General features: G+C 45.2%; 1 protein-coding gene across 2 annotated transcripts in view; it reads left to right on the top strand.

Annotated features, from left to right (window-relative positions):
• Positions 1 to 22,553, top strand: part of LRRK2 (leucine rich repeat kinase 2) — a 584,366-nt gene that overhangs the window by 394,291 nt on the left and 167,522 nt on the right. For both annotated transcript variants that reach the window (XM_029617357.1, XM_029617356.1), the window contains 3 exons: positions 1,586 to 1,773; positions 20,387 to 20,541; positions 20,670 to 20,816. In XM_029617357.1, the coding sequence (XP_029473217.1) occupies positions 1,586 to 1,773; positions 20,387 to 20,541; positions 20,670 to 20,816 (490 nt within the window). The remainder of the gene's footprint in view (positions 1 to 1,585; positions 1,774 to 20,386; positions 20,542 to 20,669; positions 20,817 to 22,553) is intronic.

Raw genomic sequence — 22,553 nt, 5'->3', positions numbered from 1 at the left:
TGGGAAGCCCTGCCTTGAGTGTAGTGGTAAATCTTGTTAGAAAGTCATAATGTCCATGAGCACTGTAATTGACTTTACTGAGAAATCATCAGTAAACTTGGAAGTTTACCTCATCGCTTGATGCAGGGCTTTCCAAACCTGTTCTGGTTTTCAGGATATCCATAAGGAATATGCATGAGATTCATCTACAGGTATGCGGGTCTCCAGTGCTTTCAAATTTATCTTGTGTATATTTCTTGTGGACGTGCCGAATACCCTACTGGCTGTAGGAGGGGCTCCTGCGATTGTGTGTCCAAGGTAAGGGCCACAAAATGTGGCCCTTCCAGTAGAATTGGCCAGTCCTGGATTGGTGACAGTAGATGGCATGTTTTCCTCCTCCTTCCTGCTCGCTCTCCATGGATGGCGTAATCTACCCTTCCCCCGTCTCACCCGTATCCCTTCACTCACCGGCTCCTATTATTTTCAAACAGGAATAGGAGGAGACCCTTGCACCTCCTCCCTCCTTCCCTTCTGGGGCCTGAATGCTGTGCTGTGAACCACATGGATCAAAGCCTGATGCTCGAATCCCAGCAGGGGAAGATGGAGGAGGTGCAAGGCTGTCCTCCTCCTGTTTGAAAATAATAGGAGATAATAGGAGTCGGTGAGAGAGGGGGTACAGAGGAAGTGAACTGGGAGTGAAGGAAAAGAACAGGGATGGCTGAGTAGTGAATGGACTGGGGAAAGTGAGAGGTTCTTGAGGTGGGGAGGGAGTGAACAAGAGTGAGGGGTTTGTGGAGGGCAACCCAGGGTAAGTGAGGGGTTTTAGAGAGGAGTAAATTGGAGTAAGTGAAGGGTTTGTGGGGGGGGGGGGGGCAATGAACCAGGTGAGTGAGGAGTTTGTGTGGAGGGAAGGAGTGAAGCAAGGTTAAGGGAGTGGATTGTGGGATGGGAGTGAACCAGGGTGAGTGGGGTGAAATGAAAGAGGGAAAGTTAGGGGTTCAAAGCTGCTTTGGAAGGGGGGTTAAAGGAAAGAGGGGAGGGGGATAGGGTGTGATGGGAGGTCTGTTGCTTGCTTCCTTACCCCCATCCCTGTTCTTCCCTCTTCTTCATCCTAGTCTTCCCTCCTCTCCCACTCCAAACTCTATATTCCCTCGCTTTTCACCTCCTCATCCCTGATCCTCCTTCCTTCTGTCCTCTCCTCCTATTCCTTATCCTCTCCTCCCTCCCTGCCTCTCTGTCCTCCTCTATCCCTTACCGCTCTACCCCTCCCAAGATTCTTTCTTCATTTCCCTCCTCTTCCCGGTCTTTCCATTCTCAGACCCCATTCCCCTTCCTTCCTTCCTTCCCCTCCTTCCTCCCCAGCCCCAATCACTGAGATCCCTTTTCCTCTAATAAAGAAACCAATAAATTAACCGGACACAGAAATATCAGAATAGGACTTTATTTGTGTAAAGTCAAAACAATTGCATTATTTAAATTGCAAATAGATGCAGAATTAGAATTGTCCGCAGAAACTTTGAAAAAAAATGCGCTGCAGGAAACTGGGAACTCTGGCTGTAGGGTCTGCCCCGTCCGAATGCCCCCTGCTTCTCTTCTCTTTATTTAGATTTTGACAGTGAACGTGGCGGGCTTTCCCAGGCGTCCTAAGGGCATCATCCAGCGTTCGGACGTGGAGAAGTTTCTTTCCCAGAAAAGCAGATTCCCGAAGAACTACATGTCCCAGTATTTCAAGCTGCTGGAAAAGTTCCAGATTGCTCTGCCCTCCGAGAAGGACAATCTCCTCATCCCAAGCAGGTACCGTAAGGCAGGCACAGATGTTCCGAGCACGTATTCAGCTCCAGTGGACCTAGGGCTGCACGGGGCCAGAAACAGTAGCAAAGCTTGCTGTCCGTAAAGAAGCTCTGGGGTTGTTTTGTATGTTTTCAGATGTTAGTAGGGTGCCTTGAAAAACAGAGCATTTCTTAAGAATATGCTTTTTTTTCAGGAGAATTATTTCTGCACCGCTTACACTGGAGGTGGAATAAAATCTAGAACAGGGCTTCCCAAACCTGCCCTAATGATCCCCACAGCCACTAGGATATCCACAAAGAAATTCATACATTAGAGACCCCACATATGCAGATTTATCTCATGTGAATTCGTGATGGGTGTCAATAGGGCAGGTTTGGGATGCCCTGATTTAGAATGTGATACAGGTCTGAATTTTATTTCCTTATCATTTATGAATAGCTCGGCTGCTTCAGAGGAACACTTTGTCTCAGGTACAGCATTCGTAAATCTAACAAAGCATTTATAATCGCAACATACCAGTGTAGGCAGGGTGCGACCACAGTTAGGGTCACAAAATCTGGCCCTTGTAGCAGAATTGGCCAATCCTGGCCAAATTGCTGTGGGAGACTGGGAACCCTTTCAAAAGCATTGGTGGCAGTGGATGGCACTTTTTCTTTCTCCTTCCTGCCCGCCCTCCCTGGAAGAAAAACCTTGGTGGCAGTGGATGGCGTAACCTACCCTCCCCCGTCCCATCCGTATTCCCTCACTCACAGACTCCTATTATCTCCTATTATTTTTAAACAGGAGGAGGAAGACAGCCTTGTATCTCCATCCTCCTTCCCTTCTGGGGTCTGAATGCCCCAGCAGGGAAGAGACAATAATAGATTGTTTTTGGTTTTTAACATTTTATTGAGTTTTTTAAAATTATTTATTATTATATAAAAAAACAACCCATAACCATCACAGAAATAATACACAAATACATAGTTAATACCCTGTAAAGCAGTGATTCTCAACCTTTTTCCCATCATGACACACCTGACGGACAACGCTCACACAGTGCTCCTTATAATCCACGGCAGAACTTAAAAAAATTGCCCAGTATTACTTTTATTGTTAAGAAAAAGCACTCTTACTGAACAGAAATTATATAAATGGTAAATCTCCCATACCAGAAAAGCACCAACTTCATAAGAACATAAGAAAATGCCATACTGGGTCAGACCAAGGGTCCATCAAGCCCAGCATCCTGTTTCCAACAGTGGCCAATCCAGGCCATAAGAACCTGGCAAGTACCCAAAAACTAAGTCTATTCCATGTTCCCATTGCTATTCCATGTTCCCATTGCTAATGGCAGTGGCTATTCCTTATCCTCTCCTCCCTCCCTGCCTCTCTGTCCTCCTCTATCCCTTACCGCTCTACCCCTCCCAAGATTCTTTCTTCATTTCCCTCCTCTTCCCGGTCTTTCCATTCTCAGACCCCATTCCCCTTCCTTCCTTCCTTCCCCTCCTTCCTCCCCAGCCCCAATCACTGATAGCAGGTAATGGACTTCTCCTCCAAGAACTTATCCAATCCTTTTTTAAACACAGCTATACTAACTGCACTAACCACATCCTCTGGCAACAAATTCCAGAGTTTAATTGTGCGTTGAGTAAAAAAGAACTTTCTCCGATTAGTTTTAAATGTGCCCCATGCTAACTTCATGGAGTGCCCCCTAATCTTTCTACTATCCGAAAGAGTAAATAACCGATTCACATCTACCCATTCTAGACCTCTCATGATTTTAAACACCTCTATCACCTTCCAGCACTAAACAGTAACCACCTTACCTAAGAAAAAACAATACTGAAAATATTACACCAGGCCTTAAAACCCCATTCCCTGTACGTACCCGGATCAGTCCGGATTCCTGGGTTTATTCATCCCTTCCAGCAGATGGAGACAGAGAGAGCTTCACTGACACTGCTTGAATAAGCCCTGTTGCCACCTGCAGTACCTCTGTATTTCTCTGTCTCCAGCAGATGGTGCAAAAACCTGCAGTCTTCGGTTACTTTTCGTTGTTCTTTTTTGGGTGAGCCTTCCTCCCAGGGGTTTGGTTCCCGAGGGGACCCTTTCCCTGTTTGGTTGAGGTAGACGAGCTGGAGGTTGGTGACCTTTTTGTATGCTCAATCCTGGTTACCAATATTCCTCCTATTAGGAAAATGGAACAAGCCAGGCTGCTATAGAGCCCTGTACAGAAACTACACGCCAGCAGAATACCTCACCTCAGCCACATGTGCAGACCCTCACCTAACAAAGAATAAAGAGACCATAAACCATAACTAGAAGCATGCAGACAAAAACTGAACTGGAAACCGCAACAAGCTAGAGTCTGTATGCAGTGCAACAAAGAAAAAAGAGAAACATCACCCATCCTTATAAAACAAATCAAGAAATATAAAATCAATAGCAGTAAAACCATACTAATAAAAAGAACAGATTATTTCAAAACAGCTGATGAATAGAATATCCAATAATTAAAAATTCATATCAAGAATTTCCAGACACCAATAAAATATTTCAAAACAGCAGACACAAAGACCAAATAATTAAAAATAATAAGAATAAAAAAATGCTCTGTTCTCCATACCTGGAAACATTCGATTTTCAGGTGCTCTGAGATTGTTGTGAATTAGGAGGAGGGGAGGGTTGCTTGCAACTTTCTCCTCTCTCTGTCACACACAAGCACGCTCTCTCACACACACATGCTCTCAAACACACAATTTCACAAATGCTTTTTTTCTCTTTTTTTTTTTTTATACACGCAGGCTCTCAATCAGACATACACATGCTCTCTCTCACTTACACATACAGGTTCTCAATCACACTTACAGGCTGTCAAGCACTCACATACATGCTGTCTCACACACATACATGGTCTCAAACACATATGCTCACTCACGCACTCTCTCGCCCCCCCCTCCCCCTCCCACCAAAGGACAACTAGTGGTAGCCTCAGCCTCCTCCTTTTCCAGCCCTCGTGACCTTGAGAAAGGAGTCCCATCGGCCGCAGGGGTTAACATTGCTTTTCTTTTTGCTCTGGGCCGTGCTGCTCTTCTCCTTCGGGTTGATGCTGCACGTGCTTGTACCTAGCATGGTCTCTTTTTCTCGTGCGCATGCGGCCACTGCACACCATGTCCTCTTCCGGGCAGCGGGGGAAGCGGGGTGGGAGACGGGACGGGAAGAAGAGACCATGCTGCTAGTACCGCTGAGTGCTTCTTCCAGCTCTCCTGCTGTGTTCCACTCGGGCTATCAGCATTTTAAGCCCAGGTAGAGGAAATGTTCACATCTCGCTGGGGCAGGGGGCATCAGCTGGGCCAGAGGGGGACCGGGAAGTGTGGCGACACACCTGTTTGTGCTTTGTGACCGGTTGAGAACCACTGCTATAAAGAGCAGCAACCTTACGTTTGTTAATAAATCAACTTCATAATGGTTTCACGTAAGTTTTACAGTCCCCATCGAAGACTTCTGCATAATGCCTGCTACCTCGCACATTTAGGCTTTCCTTTATTTTACCAGAAAAATTAGAATCATCTACCTTATAAATGGGCCATGACCGGCCCTCAAATGCGCAGTAGAGCACAGCTCTACTGCGCATGTGCGGGCAAGGACGTCGGTCTTAACCAGCGTCAAAAAAAAACAACATGGCGGTGGCGGTGTCGGGTGGCCGCGGCGGTGTCGGCGTCCGGTGGCAGCGGTGGTGTCGGGCGGCGGCGGCGTCCGGTGGCAGCAGTGGCGGCGGTGTCGGGTGGCCGCTGCAGCGGCGGCGGCGGCGTCCGGTGGCAGCGGCGGCAGCGAATGACGAGGAGCAGCGGCGGCCAGTAGCGAGGGAGGGAGAGAGAGGGAGGGAGGGAGGGACTGATTGAGGGGGAGGGACTGAGTGGGAGGGAGGGACTGAGTGGGAGGGGGAGGGACTGAGGGAGAGGGAGGGATTGAGTGAGGGGGAGGGAGGGACTGAGGGAGGGAGGGACTGAGTGAGAGGGAGGGAGGGAGGTAGGGGGAGGGACTGAGAGGGAGGGAGGTAGGGGTTGGGGAAGAGTGAGAATGAGGGAGAGGTGAGAGACAGGGATGTGAGTAAGTGGAAGGGTAAGAAGTTGTGGAGCAGAGAAAAAGGGAGTGGAGGAGGGCTGAGGGAGATGGGATTGAGACAGGGTGGGGAGTGACTGAGGGAAGGGGAGAGAGGTGGGAGTGACTGAGGGAAGGGGAGGGAGGTGAGAGTGAGGGGAAGGAGGCAGTGGGAGACAGAGAGTGAGTAAGACTGAGGGGTGGGAAGGGGGTGAGTGACTGAGGGGGAAGGGGGAATGAGGGAGAAAAAGTGTAGGAGGGTGCTGTTTTCGAAAATGGACCGAAAACAAAAATGTAATGTAGCCCGTTGTGACGGGCTTAACGGCTTGTATAATATAAAACATTACAGCAAAGCTTAGTGATACCCCTTTAGGGCCGATTTGGGAATTCAGGATTCTAAGTAATAGCTCACTTCCAAAGGATATTCTATCCAAAGGATATTCCATGTCCTTACTCAGCAAAATAAAAAAAGGGAGATCTATTAATTTATTTTATTTAAAAAATGTATAAGCCGCACTCCTACAAATGTATTCGAGTTGACTCACAGTAAAACATACAGAAATCCAAAAATAACAAAATTATTACAATAGTAAAATTAAGACCAGCATTATTCCAATAAAAATAAAGTCCTGCACTTCATTTGGAGTTACTGGACAGTCACTCGAAACAGTTTACCTAAAGGCTTGAGTAATGAGAGAATTCTTTAGAGCCTTTTTAAAGGTTTTTATACATGGCAACTTTTGCAATTGCTTGGTCAAAGTGTTACGATATTCGGGCCAGCTACTGGCTCTCTAATTGCCCAAGGATGCATGAACCTTTTAGATGGAACATCTAGAAGATCCCAACTCTGCTCTAGTGGCTCCCTCAAATCCCATGTTAGCCTTTCCCTCTCCACCAGTGATTTAACTTGTGGCAAATGTAAGAGTTTCCCTGACTCCCCACCCCTGCCAGCCCCCTCCTAAATGGCCCTGGCTGCTGGGGCTGCCTTACAAGTATACTACTGTAGGCAGCGCCATGCGTTACTACTGGTGTTGCTGTCAAGTCAACGCATGATGTCGCCAAGAGCGGTACGCTTGTACTATGGCGCCAGCAGTCGTGGCCACTTAGGGCGTGATGAGGGAAGCAGGAGGGGGAATGCTCACATTTGCCACACATTGAATCGCCAGGTGGTTGCTGGCCCACTATGTTTTTAAAAACTTTCCTTAAGGGGAGGGGAGAGGGAGGGCTGACCCCAGCTTGTACCGGCAGTATTTAGAAGTCACTATTTACCTGGATAATTCCAAGGTTATCCGGATAAATGCCTTTGAACATTGACCTCCTGTTTCCACACTGCTGACCAAGAGGACCTTTGTCAGAGGATTTTATGCTGGTAAACACACTTGTATCTGCATAAAACTGGCCTTTGAAAATTGTCCCCCTCGTTGTGGGTAAACGTGCATGCTGTTTCGTAAAGCGCTTACTTTTGTCCACAGAGAAAGTAGACGAGGTCCGGTTGGGGTGATGGACAGCAGACACCGTGATTTCATTTTTAAATTGCTGCATGTGCTTTATCCCTTCTGCAAAGCTAAGTCTGGCAACTTTAGTGCGTGTGTCAGCAGATTTTCACCAAGAAATTACCAGGGGGGCGTTTCCCTTACAAAATGAGTAATTGTGACCCTTGCAGTCAGCCCAAGGAGTGTAAACATCACTTCCCTCAATCAAGGTCTGTAAATCCTTTATCCCAGGACAAGCAGGATGCTAGTCCTCACATATGGGTGACGTCAGCAACGGAGCCCTAGGCGGGAAAGTTTACTGTCAAAGTTTCTAGAAACTTTTGACTGGCACTGTGGTGCCCACTGAGCATGCCCAGCATGCTGTGATATTCTCTGCCACAGGTGTCACTCTTCAGTCTTCGTCTTTCCGTGCTGCTGTCCGCACCGCGGGATAAGGAGCCGTTGAGATTCCTCTCAAAACTGCAAAAACTTGACTGAAAAAGTCGATTAAAAGATATTCTCTGTCACAGATTCAAAAAGGGGTAATTTTTTCTCCACCAGCTGGTGAGTACCTCTGTCTCATTGTCCCTTTCTTTCGAAGGTTTTTCCTTCTCACGAAATCCCTTTCTTTCGACGGCTGTCGATTAGAAATATGGCTACAGGTTTTAAAAAATGTCCTGTATGCGCTCGAAAAATGTCGATCACCGACCCGCACCTCGAATGCGTGCTATGCCTCGGAGAGAAACATGAGGTAAATAATTGCCCTCAATGTGCCGAGATGACTCCGAAAAGTAGAAAGACCTGGCTTGAAAAAATGGAGCATCTTTTCCAGCTCCAACTTATTCCATCTCCGTCGGTGTCATCGAAGTCGTCCCCGACCGGAACATCTGAGCGCTTATTACTCAAAAAACCTCGACCGGGGCCATCGGGGGATCCTTCGTCACCGTCATCATCGACGAAATCCATCGACCCTCAGAAGTTAAAACATAAGCATCGACATCAACGACCATCGATGCCCGAAACGGAACCCTCAATGGCAAAGCGGCCACGGACCGAAGAAACACCGGCGCCTGGGCCTACTCCTCCATCTCCGGTTCCTGATCCTCTGCAGGGCTCTGCACCGGATCCTACACCTCAGCCTCCACCACCGCTTACAACTGCTCTGGTACCATCAGTTGTAACTCCGGAATTGTCTGAGATTATCAGACAAGCGGTATCCAAAGCCTTCTTAGAGCAACATCTAATTCCGACGGGCTCGTCGATGCCGATGCTCCCTGCATCGATGCCGGCAAATTTGCCGATGCCGGTGTCGACCTTCACACCAAGAACTACAGGAGACTCGATGTCGACCCCCAAAATAATAATGACGTCCACATCCATATACACACAGCTGCCATCGACGTCTTCGACGTCGATACCGATGACTCCACCAACGTCAGGTCTGACATCGAGACGACCACTTTCGACGTTGACGTCGATTCCAATAACTGTTCCGTCGATCCAACCACCACAGGAAGAACCAGAGATTCAAGATCTAGCTTTCTTCCAGCATCTGATACAAAGGTATCAAGATGTCATCGACACTTTACCTAAACAACCTGACAAACAAACACTTCCAATACCTCTCATCGATGACCCATTACCAGGTCCATCAGGATTACATTTACCATCCAAACCCATCACTAGACCTCCTCACAGGGATGATGATGAGGACTCCTGGGATAGCCAAGACACAAATACATCTTCTGAGGACTTTGTCAGAACCCTCTCCACCAGAACCCAGAAAAAAGTCCCCACCTGAAGACTTATCATTCTCCAGTTTTATACAAGACATGGCAGATACCATACCCTTCAAATTGGCTACTGAACAAGACACTAGACAACATACTCTAGAGGTCTTACAATTTGTAGATCCTCCTAAACAAGTTTTGGCTATCCCAATTCATGAAGTGCTATTAGATTTACAACATAGAATCTGGGAGCACCCTTCCACAGTTCCAGCAGTAAACAAAAGAGTGGATTGTACCTATTTGGTACAGACAGCACCTGGCTTCCAAAAGGCACAATTACCACACAATTCAGTGGTAGTTCAATCTACCCAGAAAAAGTCAAGATGTGTCCGTCCTCACTCTTCAACTCCCCCAGGCAAAGACCACCGCTTCCTGGATACATTAGGGAAAAAGGTGTATCAGGCAGCAATCCTGAATTCAAGAATCTCTGCATACCAGTTGTATATGACACAGTATCAGAGAGACTTATGGAAGCAGATGGAGCAATTCGTGAATTCACTACCTGCACAGTGTCAAGAATCAGCACAGGCCATAGTGAACAAGGGCCTAGAAGCAGGGAAGCACGAGGTCAGAGCAGCTTACAATAGCTTTGACACTGCCTCCAGGACTGCAGCTACTGGGATTACTGCTCGAAGGTATGCATGGCTCAAGGCCTCGGATCTCAGGCCTGAGGTCCAGGAAAAACTAGTGGATCTGCCATGTTTGGGAGACAATTTATTTGGTGATAAGATCCAGGAAGCAGTCCAGCAACTAAAGGACCACACTGAGACATTACGTCAGCTTTCACAAATGCCTCAGGATCCTTCAACACAATCACAAAGACGCTTGCCCCGCAGGGAACAAAAGCGTTCTTACTACAGGCCACGTAGATACTACTCACAAACAACTAGGAGCTACAGGCCACGTAGATACTACTCACAAACAACTAGGAGCAGATCTACTAGGCCTCAACAACAACATTCTCAAGCACGACAGCCTAGGCCTCCTCGCACGCAGCCTCCACCTCAAACAGGTCCAGCGGCAGGATTTTGAGAGTCAGACCAGAGAACAAAGCCATACTTTTAAATCCTCAAACACATCTGCCAGTAGAAGGAAGAGTATCACATTTCTACACACACTGGCAGACAATATCAACAGACCAATAGGTACTCTTTATCATAGCCCATGGTTACAAACTAAATTTCCTCTCAATTCCTCCAGAATTTCCACCAACTGCCTGTCCAAAACAAAATTCTCAACTAAATCAATTACACATAGAATTAGCCACCCTTCTGAGAGCCAGGGCCATTCAACCAGTGCCCCGGACACAGCAGGGCAGAGGATTCTACTCCAGATATTTCCTCATTCCAAAGAAAACTGGAGGCCTACGTCCCATCCTAGACCTCAGAAATCTCAACAAATTTCTAAAGAAAGAAAAGTTCAGGATGGTTTCTCTAGGCACCATACTTCCATTTCTTCAAAAAGGAGATTGGCTTTGTTCTCTGGATCTGCAAGATGCTTACACTCACATACCAATATTCCCTCCTCATCGAAAATATCTGTGCTTCGTAGTGGGTCATCAGCATTTCCAATACAGAGTACTGCCTTTTGGACTGGTATCTGCTCCCAGAGTCTTCACCAAATGCCTGGCAGTAATAGCAGCACACTTACGCAAAGAAAGTGTTCATGTTTTCCCATATCTAGACGACTGGCTCATCAGAAGTCAATCTCACCAGGGAGCTCTAAGTTCTCTCAACCGAACTATTGCTCTACTTCACTCTATGGGTTTTCTAATCAATTATCAAAAATCCCATCTCATACCCTCTCAGCTACTCCACTTCATAGGAGCAGAACTAAACACAGGCCTTGCAAAGGCCTTTCTACCGGTGGATCGAGCAGAAACATTATCCCTGTTGGCAAACTCGATTCACTCAACAAATCAAGCAACAGCTCATCAGTTTCTAACGTTACTAGGCCACATGGCTCTACAGTACAGGTTACACCTCTAGCAAGGCTTGCCATGAGAGTAACTCAATGGACTCTGAAATCACAATGGATCCAAGCCATTCAACCACTACATTCTTCAATTCAAGTAAACCACCAACTACGTTCCTCACTTCGTTGGTGGATAAACAAGAAAAATTTGTGCAAAGGCCTACCTTTTCAACAACCAGTTCCACAGATAACATTAACTACAGATGCATCCACCTTGGGTTGGGGAGCTCATATAAACAATCTCCAAACTCAAGGAACATGGACAAAACTCGAAGCAACATATCAGATCAATTTCTTGGAGCTTCGAGCTATACGCTATGCTCTGCATGCATTCAAGGACTGCCTTTCACACAAGACTGTTCTCATCCAAACAGACAACACAGTAGCCATGTGGTACATCAACAAACAGGGAGGTACGGGCTCGTATCTCCTTTGTCAAGAAGCTGCACAAATCTGGGACTGGGCCCTGAACCACTCCATCCTCCTTCGGGCCACTTACCTAGCAGGCATTCAAAATGTAGTGGTGGATCGACTCAGTCGTCAATTCCAACCACACGAATGGTCACTAAATCCTTCAGTAGCGACCAAGATATTTCAAACATGGGGTCAACCAACAGTAGACCTCTTTGCATCACATCTGAATTACAAAGTGAACAAGTTCTGTTCTCTGCACAAACAGAACAACCAGACAACCAAGGATGCCTTTGCTCGCCCTTGGAACTCAGGCCTGTTATATGCATATCCTCCAATACCGCTCATAACCAAAACTCTAGCGAAGCTACAACAGGACAAGGGGTCCATGATACTCATAGCCCCTTATTGGCCTCGACAAGTATGGTTCCCCACACTGCTAGACCTCTCAGTCAGGGATCCAATTCGCCTGGGAGTAGATCCCAATCTCATAACTCAGAATCAGGGTCAGTTGCGTCATCCCAACCTTCAATCCCTATCTCTAACAGCATGGATGTTGAAAGCTTGATTTTACAACCACTCAATCTTTCAGCAAATATATCTCAAGTACTTATAGCTTCACGTAAACCTTCCACAAGAAAGAACTATTCTTCAAAATGGAAAAGATTTACTTTGTGGTGCACGAAAAAGAACATTGTCCCTTTCTCCTGCCCCACAAATACTCTACTAGACTATTTATATCATCTTTCAAACTCTGGCCTCCAGACTTCATCAGTAAGGATACATCTCAGTGCAATCTCAGCTTACCATAACAGGGTAAAAGATGCACCAATCTCCACTCAACCTCTTATAAGTAGGTTTATGAGGGGCTTAACTCACCTTAAACCACCAATTCGGCCACCAGTCACAGAATGGGACCTGAATCTGGTTTTAACAAGACTCATGCGTTCTCCTTTCGAACCCATAGACTCCTGTGACCTGAAATTTCTCACATGGAAGACTATCTTCCTCATAGCCATTACATCAGCTAGAAGGGTTAGTGAGTTACAAGCACTCCTAACATACCCACCCTACACAAAATTCTTAAATGATAGGGTGGTTCTCCGTACACATCCAAAATTCCTTCCCAAAGTGGTTACGGAATTTCACTTGAATTAATCTATAGTTTTACCCACATTTTTCCCAAGGCCTCATTCTCACCAAGGACAAACAGCCTTACATACTTTGGACTGTAAGCGTGCATTATCTTTCTATCTAAACCGCACTGCAGTCCACAGAAAATCCAATCAACTTTTTGTCTCCTATGATCCAAACAAACCAGGTAAGGCAGTGGGTAAACATACTCTATCCAACTGGCTAGCAGATTGCATACAATTTTGAGATGAAAAAGCAGGCCTTCCTCTCCAAGGGCGAGTAAAGGCACATTCAATAAGAGCAATGTCAACCACAGTAGCACACTATCGTTCAGTGCCAATCCTTGACATTTGTAAAGCTGCAACATGGAGTTCTCTTCACAACATTGCAGCTCATTACTGCTTGGATAAAGAAGGACGACAAGATTCAGCCTATGGACAATCTGTCTTAAAGAACTTGTTTCCAGTTTAAACCCAACTCCTTCTACAACCAACCTGCTGTGATCTTCGGCTGAGTCATTTCATCAACAATACTTCACTGTTGCCTCAATCCAAAATTACTCAGCCTCTAGCTTGCTACTCACCCATATGTGAGGACTAGCATCCTGCTTGTCCTGGGATAAAGCAAAATTGCTTACCTTGTAATAGGTGTTATCCCAGGACAGCAGGATGTAGTCCTCACAGAACCCACCCGCCACCCCGCAGAGTTGGGCCTCATAATTTATAATTTTATTTTTGCTAAAGCTTATTGCTACATACGAGACTGAAGAGTGACACCTGTGGCAGAGAATATCATAGCATGCTGGGCATGCTCAGTGGGCACCACAGTGCCAGTCAAAAGTTTCTAGAAACTTTGACAGTAAGCTTTCCTGCCTAGGGCTCCGTTGCTGACGTCACCCATCTGTGAGGACTACATCCTGCTGTCCTGGGATAACACCTATTACAAGGTAAGCAATTTTGCTTTGCCTCCAAACCCTTCAAATACTTGAAGCAAAACCAACACTGGCTCAGCTAAGGCCTTGAGGGGATAATGTTCAGACTGTCTGCGCCGGGGCAAGATCCGTGGAATTTGCATCAACTTTCAAAGCAAAAGTGTGTACATGCTCTCGCGTCGAAGCTTGCTGCAGTTGTAAAGGATCCATGGACATCTATCCCTGTGTTTTTTGCATTATTATCCTTCCCCCCCCCAACCTAAACGCTCCTCCCCTCCTCCCCTCCCCCTTGAACCCCATCTCTCAGTATGGCTAAATGAACACACAGTGTAGAGCTATATCCATGCTTTTATATGCATTTTAAGTAAATGCATGCATATAAATGCATGCATTTACTTTAAAAATGGTCTTCCTCACAGTCTAGAGATCAGACCTTTTTAATTTAATAATATACTTTTTTAAAATCACGTTCACAAAGTAGGACAATAAAAGATCATCATTTGAGGTAAACTGTACTTGAATGTTTCTTTTTTAACGGCTTTGACCAAATAGTGAAAGAAGAGAGTGAGGCGAGGACCTGCGGGGATGGTACAGGCGGTGTAAATGCTGCAGATTATGGACGGCAGTCTGCCATAGGCACCCCCTTCTCTCTGGCAGGCACTGCTTACATATTGTCAGCAAATTCATGCAGAAATGTTCAGGTTATTAGTGATTTGCACGACAGGCTACATTTTCAATAGATGCCTAACTGCCAAAGTACATGCATGACTTTCACCTGCACAAACTCGTCTGATCGTAAACACTGTGCACCTGGATACATTGAGGTCCATATTCCGGCTAACTTTGGAGATATTTATTTATTTAAATACTTTTGATATACCGATACTCAAGACTAGTGTCTTATCGTACCGGTTTACATTGAAACAAGGGGTAACCGATTAACTAGGAAGATAAAGTTACAATGAACAGGGGATTTACAGGGTGGGAGAGTAGAGAGCAAAGGCATACGATTAACATAATAAATTGTAACATAGTTAAGTGTAACATAACACAGTTTAACATAGGAACGAATGTAGCAAGCTTAGATCATAGCTTAATCTTTAGGACTATAAAATTGCAGGTATGAAAGAAGGAGGAGGAAGGGGCGGAAGCTTGGACAATAGTTTAATCTTTAGGTCTGTAAAATTGCAGGTACGAAAGAAGGAGGATGAAGGGGCGGATCTGTGAAAAAGGAGTGCATAGATGTGCTGTTTGTAGGGTGTCCATTAAGAGAAGGCTTGTGTGAACAGCCATGTTTTAAGTTTCTTTTTGAATGAAATTGGGCATTGTTCTTGTCGAAGTTCCGGGGGAAGAAGATTCCAATGATACGGACCGGCAGTGGACAATGTTTGTTTCTGTATGGAAGTGTGACTAGTGGATTTGTTAGGGGGGGCTTGGAGCGTTCCTATGTAAGCAGATCTGATCGGTCTGAGAGGTATTTTGAGTTGTAGAGTAGATCGGTGATATATGTTTTTGTGGATGATGGATAAGGTCTTGAACATTATTCTGTGGGTGATGGGTAGCCAATGTAGGTTTTTTAGGATTGGTGTGATTTGGTCCTTGCACCGAGAGTTAGTAAGGATCCTTGCTGCGGCAAGGATATATTCATTGGTGAAACCCACACTATTAAGTATAACTTTAGGTCAGCTCTTTGGCCTGACCAAACTTCACCGGCTAAGTCATCTGGCTACCTCAGAAGATTGGAGTTAACTGGTTAATTTAGCCGGCTAACCCAACTCCTCCCAGTTATGCCCTCGGAATGCCCCTAACTTGGCCGGCTAAATTCTCGCCACCTAACTTACTAGGTGGCTAGAATTTAGCTGCTTATTTGCCCAAATATTCAATTAACTGGCTAACTTCTGAGTTAGCCGGCTAAATGCTTTTGAATATGGACTTCATTGCTTGAATATTGTCTTATGTGGATGAAAGTACACATAAGCGATGTAGAACAAATGGACTAACGTACATAGATTTGTAGCATGGCCAGTGTGCTGCAAGAGAAGATGGCGTTACCGATTTGAATGTCTGTGAAATTTTGCTGAGCGTGACACCTGTGTGACAGGGAGCCCATGAAAAGGATCTCTGGAATAAGGTTGGCTCAGTCTCTTTGGCTAGTGACAAAGTCTGGAACTACTCTGAATGAAGAGCCAACATCTTACCCTCTCCAGCAAGAATGACTACAGTAAGGGGACTGGGAGGTGAAAATAGAACTGAAGGGTAATGGGGTGAACTCCCATAACGCAGCAGACAGGAAGAAGAAGCAAAAAAATACAGAATCAAAATGTTAGCTGGGAAGTCTGTGTTGCAATATGGAAAAAATGCCTTTGTGCTCATGTAGAGAGCCGCCTGCAAGGCGCCATTTCCTCCTTATAAGATTATGGCTGTGAGACACATCAGTTGGTATTATGTAAGTGATTTCTGTAGACCTGGCCTGATTTCCAACAAGCAGCAGGATGTGTCACGCTTATATCATTCAAGGTACTTTGCCAATATTATCTTAATAGAGAGCGTCTTCATGGCCAAAGTTTTGCTGAAGGATATCCTGAATGTGCAATTTGAAAATGATTCTCATCATGCTGTATAGGGGCTCTTCCTAGGCCTCACTTCGGTATGGGGTGCAGGTCTGGACCACAGAAGGATGGCTTCAGGAAGGATATTGAAGAACTAGAAAAGGGCAACAAAATATATCAAAAGGTTACCATCGCATTTACAAATACATGGGGAGGGTAATTATCAAAGAAAGGAAAATCTGTTGAGTATTTTTTACCTGCAGACTTTCCACTAATCTTTGAAAACAACAGTACATGTATTCTTTGGTTTTAAAAATGAGCCATGACAATGCGCACCAGCTTGCTGGCACAGAGTTGCACCTGCTATTAGGCAAGGCATAACTTGTCCGAATTAATTTAAACACATGCTTTTGAAAATCAAAAGTGCATATGTAAACACAAACTCTCCCCCCACCCAAACGCCTCTTTTTTGTGCACATAAAAGTATGTGCAAACTTGAATTCCATGCATACATTTTTGTGTGAAAAGACTGGCAAATTTTCTAATGAGCTGTCGACATGCACAAAACAGAGTTTATATGCGCATAGAGGGTGTCAAAAATCAGGCCCTTAGCGGATCATTTTGTAACATTGCGCACAAGTTAATCTGAAAATATGTGCATAGTGACATCAATTTTCATAGCTTCTGTGCACAAGTCCGCTTTGGAAATTAGCCAGGCATAACTGTATGCCTGCAATTTATACCAGCTGTTTTGCTAGTTTTGCCAAGAGAATTTACATCCCTACATTTTCAAATAAAGAATGATGTGCAAGTCCCAACCCTGCCCACATTCCACCTCTGAACACCTCTCACTTCTGTGCTTAAACAACCCAACTTTCAAAACTGTCCACTGTACACACGTTTTATAAACTGTGTGGCAAGAACGGCACTGTTGATAAAAATATTGGGGTAGATTTTCAAAGGGTTCGGCGCGTAAGATACGCACGCAACCCTCGAAAACCTACCCCTGCCTCCCCCTGTGCGCGCCGAGCCTATCTTGCATAGATTCAGCGGCATGCGCAAGCCCCGAGACGCGCGCAAGCCCCGGGGCTTCGAATAAGCGGCTGGGCGGGAGCGTGTCCGGGGGCGTGGCAGCAGACCATGGGTGTGTCCGGGGGTGGCGCATCGGCCCGTGGGCGGGGCCAGAGGCGTGACGGCGGTCCGGGGGCGGGGCCGAGGGCTCCAGCACAATGGCCTGTGCCGGGGCAGGGAGCCAGTGGTGTGTGCAAGTGGCAGGCGTAACTCCATGAAATAAGGTAGAGGGGGATTTAGTTAGGGCTGGGGGGTGGGTTAGATAGGGGAAGGGAGGGAAAGGTGGGGGGTACAAAAAAAAAAAGTTACCTCCAAGGCGTGCACCGACCCCGGATTTTATAACTGAGGCAGGCTGCTCAGCTCGGCATGTGCAGGTTGCATAATTGTGCACCCCCTGCGTACACCGACCCCGGATTTTATAACATGCGTGCCGGGTTGCGCGAATAAATCTGCGCCCTTGCATAAGTTTAAAGATTTGCCCCATTATGTATTTTTGCCCCGAACATATGCCAGTATGTTTGTAATTCGGGAACATCCAAACTTTCTCTAGCCATTTTTAAAAAAATGATGTGCCTATATTTTATATGCGTAATAATTCTAACAATTTGAAAAGGCTCAAACCCCTCCTCCACTTCCAGGATTTCAGGACTGTGCTCCAAACCACGCTCTTCTCCAAAACAGATTACTGCAACTCTCTCCTTCTCGGGCTCCCCATCTCATTTATCAAACCATTACAGATGCTTCAAAACACTGCGGCTAGAATCCTGACCAATACCAACAGAGGAGCACACATCACTCCCATACTACGGAACCTTCACTGGCTGCCAATAAAATACAGAATATTACACAAGGCCCTCACCATAATTTACAAAACCATTCATAATCAGCAACAACTAGACCTCCAGATTCCTCTCAAATTATACTCATCTGCTAGACCTATCTGAGAAGCATATAAAGGCATCCTGCAAACCCCCCCAATGAAATCCACTCGCCTATCATCCACCAAAGAACGAGCTTTTTCTACAGCCGGCCCAGCCATCTGGAACAAGATGCCCACAGACCTCAGACTAGAACCATGCCCTCTAACCTTCCGAAAAAAATTCAAGACATGGCTCGTCCTCCAAGCCTTCCCCTAACTTGCATATCCAGCAATTTCTTCACCAGACCGGACACTGATTCCTAACTAAACGCCCCTCCAAGTTTAGGCATTATATTTATGCCTCTCTTCTTTATATTATTGCATTATCTAATTTATTCAGTTATGCTTCCTATATCTCCGGCTAACCTAGCCCTCCAAGTTAAAACCTCCTTGTTATATGTAACTTTCGCCTCTTGTTAAATGGTTGATTATGTTATACCCCTTGTTACATGTAAACCAATCTGATATGAATTTTTTTCATGAAGGTCGGTATATAAAAATGTTAAATAAAATAAATAAATAATAACCCAGAATTAAACACAGAAGTAGATATTTTATAAAGCGTGCTCTTCTGAAAATACCTGCTTGCATACCAGGAATTGTCAGTTTGCCAATACCTCAACCAGTTCTTCCAGTCCAGTTCACCTAGATCCTCCAGCACTTCATCCTGAACTCCCACCGGTTCACCCAGACCTCCCATCCAAAGACTGCTGACAAAAGAGAACTCCGATTTCAATTGCACAAGTCGATTAGCAGGCATAAATGCATTTGGATGAGTTCGGTACCGTATGTGCACGTATATCGCTTACAAAATAGCAACTTGTGCACGTATTTCTGAACCCCGCCCTGGAACGCCTTTAAGCCGCACCTTTTTTAACCCTGTTAAGGAAGATACTGCAAGTACAGGCGTCCTCTCGAGGTTTATAAAATAGCCTAAATGTGCGCACATGCTACTTACACATGTATGTGGTATTTTTACCCGTGCAACCCAACATAATTCTTTGAAAATTACATCCAGAAGTCTGCACATATAGTGCTCATACACGTAATTTTATGAGCGTAATGGTGGTCCAGTTTTCTAAAGGACCTTTTCTGTGGTTAAATCACTACTTTACCCGCAGAAGTCCCTTTGAAGATTTATCCTCTCTAAGGATGATTTTCTTTTCCCAGTGGAAATGGGCTTTTTTAAAAAAAATTTTTTTAAATTGCCCTGCATGCAGATGGATACGCACATGGGAGATAAATGGACTTTGGAAAATTGCTGGTTTTACATGCATAACTCCTTTGAAAATTCACATCATGGGGCTTGAATTGTCAAGAGGTTTGTAAATGAGCTTTTGAAAATTGCTACCATATATGCTGCTCTTGCCCGTGTAACTCCTTTGAAAAATGCCTCCAGTGTTCCACTACATGCGGAACTTGACCCGCAGTCGGGGGAGGCATTCCTGGGGGGGGGGGGGGGTTGTACTTTGGTGCACAACCTTTTAAAAATTCAAAAAGTGCATGTATAATCTTTCTTGAGAAAACTACCAGCTTAAATTAGCAGGCGTAAATACGTCTGTCTGCTTTCCCTTTGACAATGCATGTAAAAAAGTACCTGCAGACTTTGCACCACTGCGGGCAGTTATAAAATTATCCCCTAAAAGTTTACAGGAAAGATTTCGCAGGGGAACCTTTCCCCTCCTTGTCAACCAACAGTAAAGGAGTAACCCTCTGTGTTTCATTATCTGTTAAGCATCTGCTGGGTGAGTTTTTTGGATCAGTGGATCTGAGACTTTTGCTTCAGAACTGAATCAGGAAGATGTCCGTGTGTGTCCATGGAGTCATTCTTCCTCTGGGTGACTAATCGTCTGTGACAGGGTTTCGTTATGCCTTGACTTGGACTGCAGCTAACAAGCTGTCAAGAGGAGCAGCTTAATCCTGTAGGTTAATATCAAAAATTGTAGTGAGGTGCCACTGTTTGTAATGTCTTCTGTTCGTTTAACACAAGTCTTTGCCTTAACTCTTGTTTAAAAAATTAAAATCCACACCGACATGTATAGATTGCGTGATCTGCAAAAGGTGTGCAGACATGCAGTAATTCATTCTCGTTTGGTGCCTTTTTTAGCTGTGTGGAGTTCTGCACCCAGATGGTACGGGCGAGGGGGCGGTTAGACATTTTGAGACCTTTACTGGCTAAACTTTTTAAAATATTCCTGTTGCTTGATCTAAAACTGTCTGAGCTGCCATGTGATGCCTGGCAATTATGAATTGCTTGCTTTAATTGTTTTCATTTCTTGCAGCTTATCTGACCATAGACCTGTGATAGAGCTCCCCCACTGTGAAAATTCAGAAGTTATCGTTCGGTTGTATGAGATGCCATATTTTCCAATGGGATTCTGGTCTCGTCTGATCAACAGATTGCTTGAAATATCTTCTTATATGCTTTCTGGGAGAGGTACTGACTTTTTCTAAATGTCAAAGCAAAGCATCACATTGAAAGTTTGGAGCATTTCCTTTTTAATTTTGTAGAACAGAATTAATTGTGATGTTAGTTGACTTTGGCACTTCTTTTGCTTTTCCCAGAAAAAGCTCTGTACCCTAGTAGGATGTATTGGAGGCAGGGTATCTATCTGAACTGGTCTCCTGAAGCTTACTGTTTGGTGGAGTCTACAGTCCTTGATAACAATTCAGACAGCTTTGTGAAAATTACAGTTCCTTCCTGCAGAAAAGGTAAATAAATGACACTCTTAAAGGTTTATCATACCCATATTAATTTGTAGACTGGTTTAACTCTGTTCATGAATATCCAACAGATTTATTGACATTCATTTTTGACATTCTGGTCCTCATCATCTTGTGCCCTGTCCCTTAATCTTTGAGACCAATATTCAGGAAAACTGATGATGGATAACTTATCCCATTAAAGTTATCGGGGATATCCAGCAGGATAAACGTAGCTGTATAACTTTGAAACCTAACCAGCTGTGTTTAAATATCACCAGATGGCTTTCAAAGTTATCCGGGAACATGTTCCCGGATAACTTTACCTTATCCAGGTATATTCATAACGTATAGTCAGTTAACTGGCAACAAGGAAATTAAAAAAAAAAAAGTGTTGACCTTTAGCTTGATTCTTCAGCTCCACACCTCACAAAAGATTTTAAATAAGTGCAGACTAGTGGCTGATGCCCTTCCTACCCCCCTCAACTTGCCAAATTTAAAAAATAAAGAAGCAGCTGTGGTGCCCCAAGGCCTGCTCCCCCGTTACAGGATATTATTGACAAGTCCCCAAGATCCCTGCTGACTCCACCCACCTCCAACCCTCTTCCTCTCTGTAGACTCCCTGAAACCCCAGCTGGGAGCACCATAGTGTCTTACCTGCTCCCAGCCACTTCCAGCATGGACCTGACAGCAACACTGGAAGTGTGTGTTAAGAACGTTGCCAACAGAGAGAGACTGGAAGAGGCCAAGATATTACTGTGCTCCCTACAGGGTTTCAGGCACTGTGGTGGGAGGGAGGCTCTGGGGAGGGTAGAGAAGAGAGGTTGTGGGTCAGGAGGGTCTTGGGGACTTTGTCGGTAATGTCATGGAAGGAAGTAGGGAGGTCAGCCTTGGGGCACCTTGGCTGCTTATTTTTTAAATTTGGTAGGTTGGGTGGGTAATGGGAGGCATCGGGTGCTAGCTATCACTTATTTCAAATGTTTTTTGTGGGGTGGAAGCTGCAAGATTGGGCCTGAAAGCCCACAAACTTTGAAAAAAAATGTCCTTGTCACCATTTAATCAGCTATATCATTTGAATATAGCCAGTTATGGTATAGTTATTTGGGAACACATCTAGACACATCTAAGACATGTCTAGACTTAGCCAAATAACTTATTTGGCCAGCTGTGCTGGTTAGGTTATTTGGCTAAGTCCGCTCCACCCCAGAACACCTCCAAGTTATTAGGATACATTTTATCTACATAAGTGGTCAAACATCAGCAGTTATCCAGATAAATCCCTTTGAATGTCATCTTCCTTGTGTTTCTCACAGGACAAGCAGGATGGTAGTCCTCACAAATGGGTGACATCGAGGATGGAGCCCACCACGGAAAACTTCTGTCAAAGTTTAAACAGAACTTTGACTGGCCCCTACTGGGCATGCCCAGCAAGGCACTGACCCTGCAGCCAGCAGGGGTCTCCCTTCAGTCTTCTTTTTTCCGCGCAGCAGTTGCCACGCGGTGAAAGGAGCTCTCTAACCACGTTCCTGACAGGAATTTGGAAATTAATTTCCTAAGAAAATTTGCCCCTCAGGGGTCTCCCTTCGACAAATTTTTAGTCATCTTACGGAACCCGGTAAGTTTTTTTGCCTTTTCCATCGACTACCGTCGATTTTGGCCCTCGAGGCCTGTTGGCACTTACCGATCCCCAGCCTAAATTTTGGCTTCCAGCCATGGCAACGGGGTTCCGTCGTTGTCCGGATTGTA

The sequence above is a fragment of the Rhinatrema bivittatum genome, chromosome 9, assembly GCF_901001135.1.
Source record: "Rhinatrema bivittatum chromosome 9, aRhiBiv1.1, whole genome shotgun sequence".
NCBI classification, from domain to species: domain Eukaryota; kingdom Metazoa; phylum Chordata; class Amphibia; order Gymnophiona; family Rhinatrematidae; genus Rhinatrema; species Rhinatrema bivittatum.
This window is presented reverse-complemented; position numbering and strand designations above follow the sequence as displayed.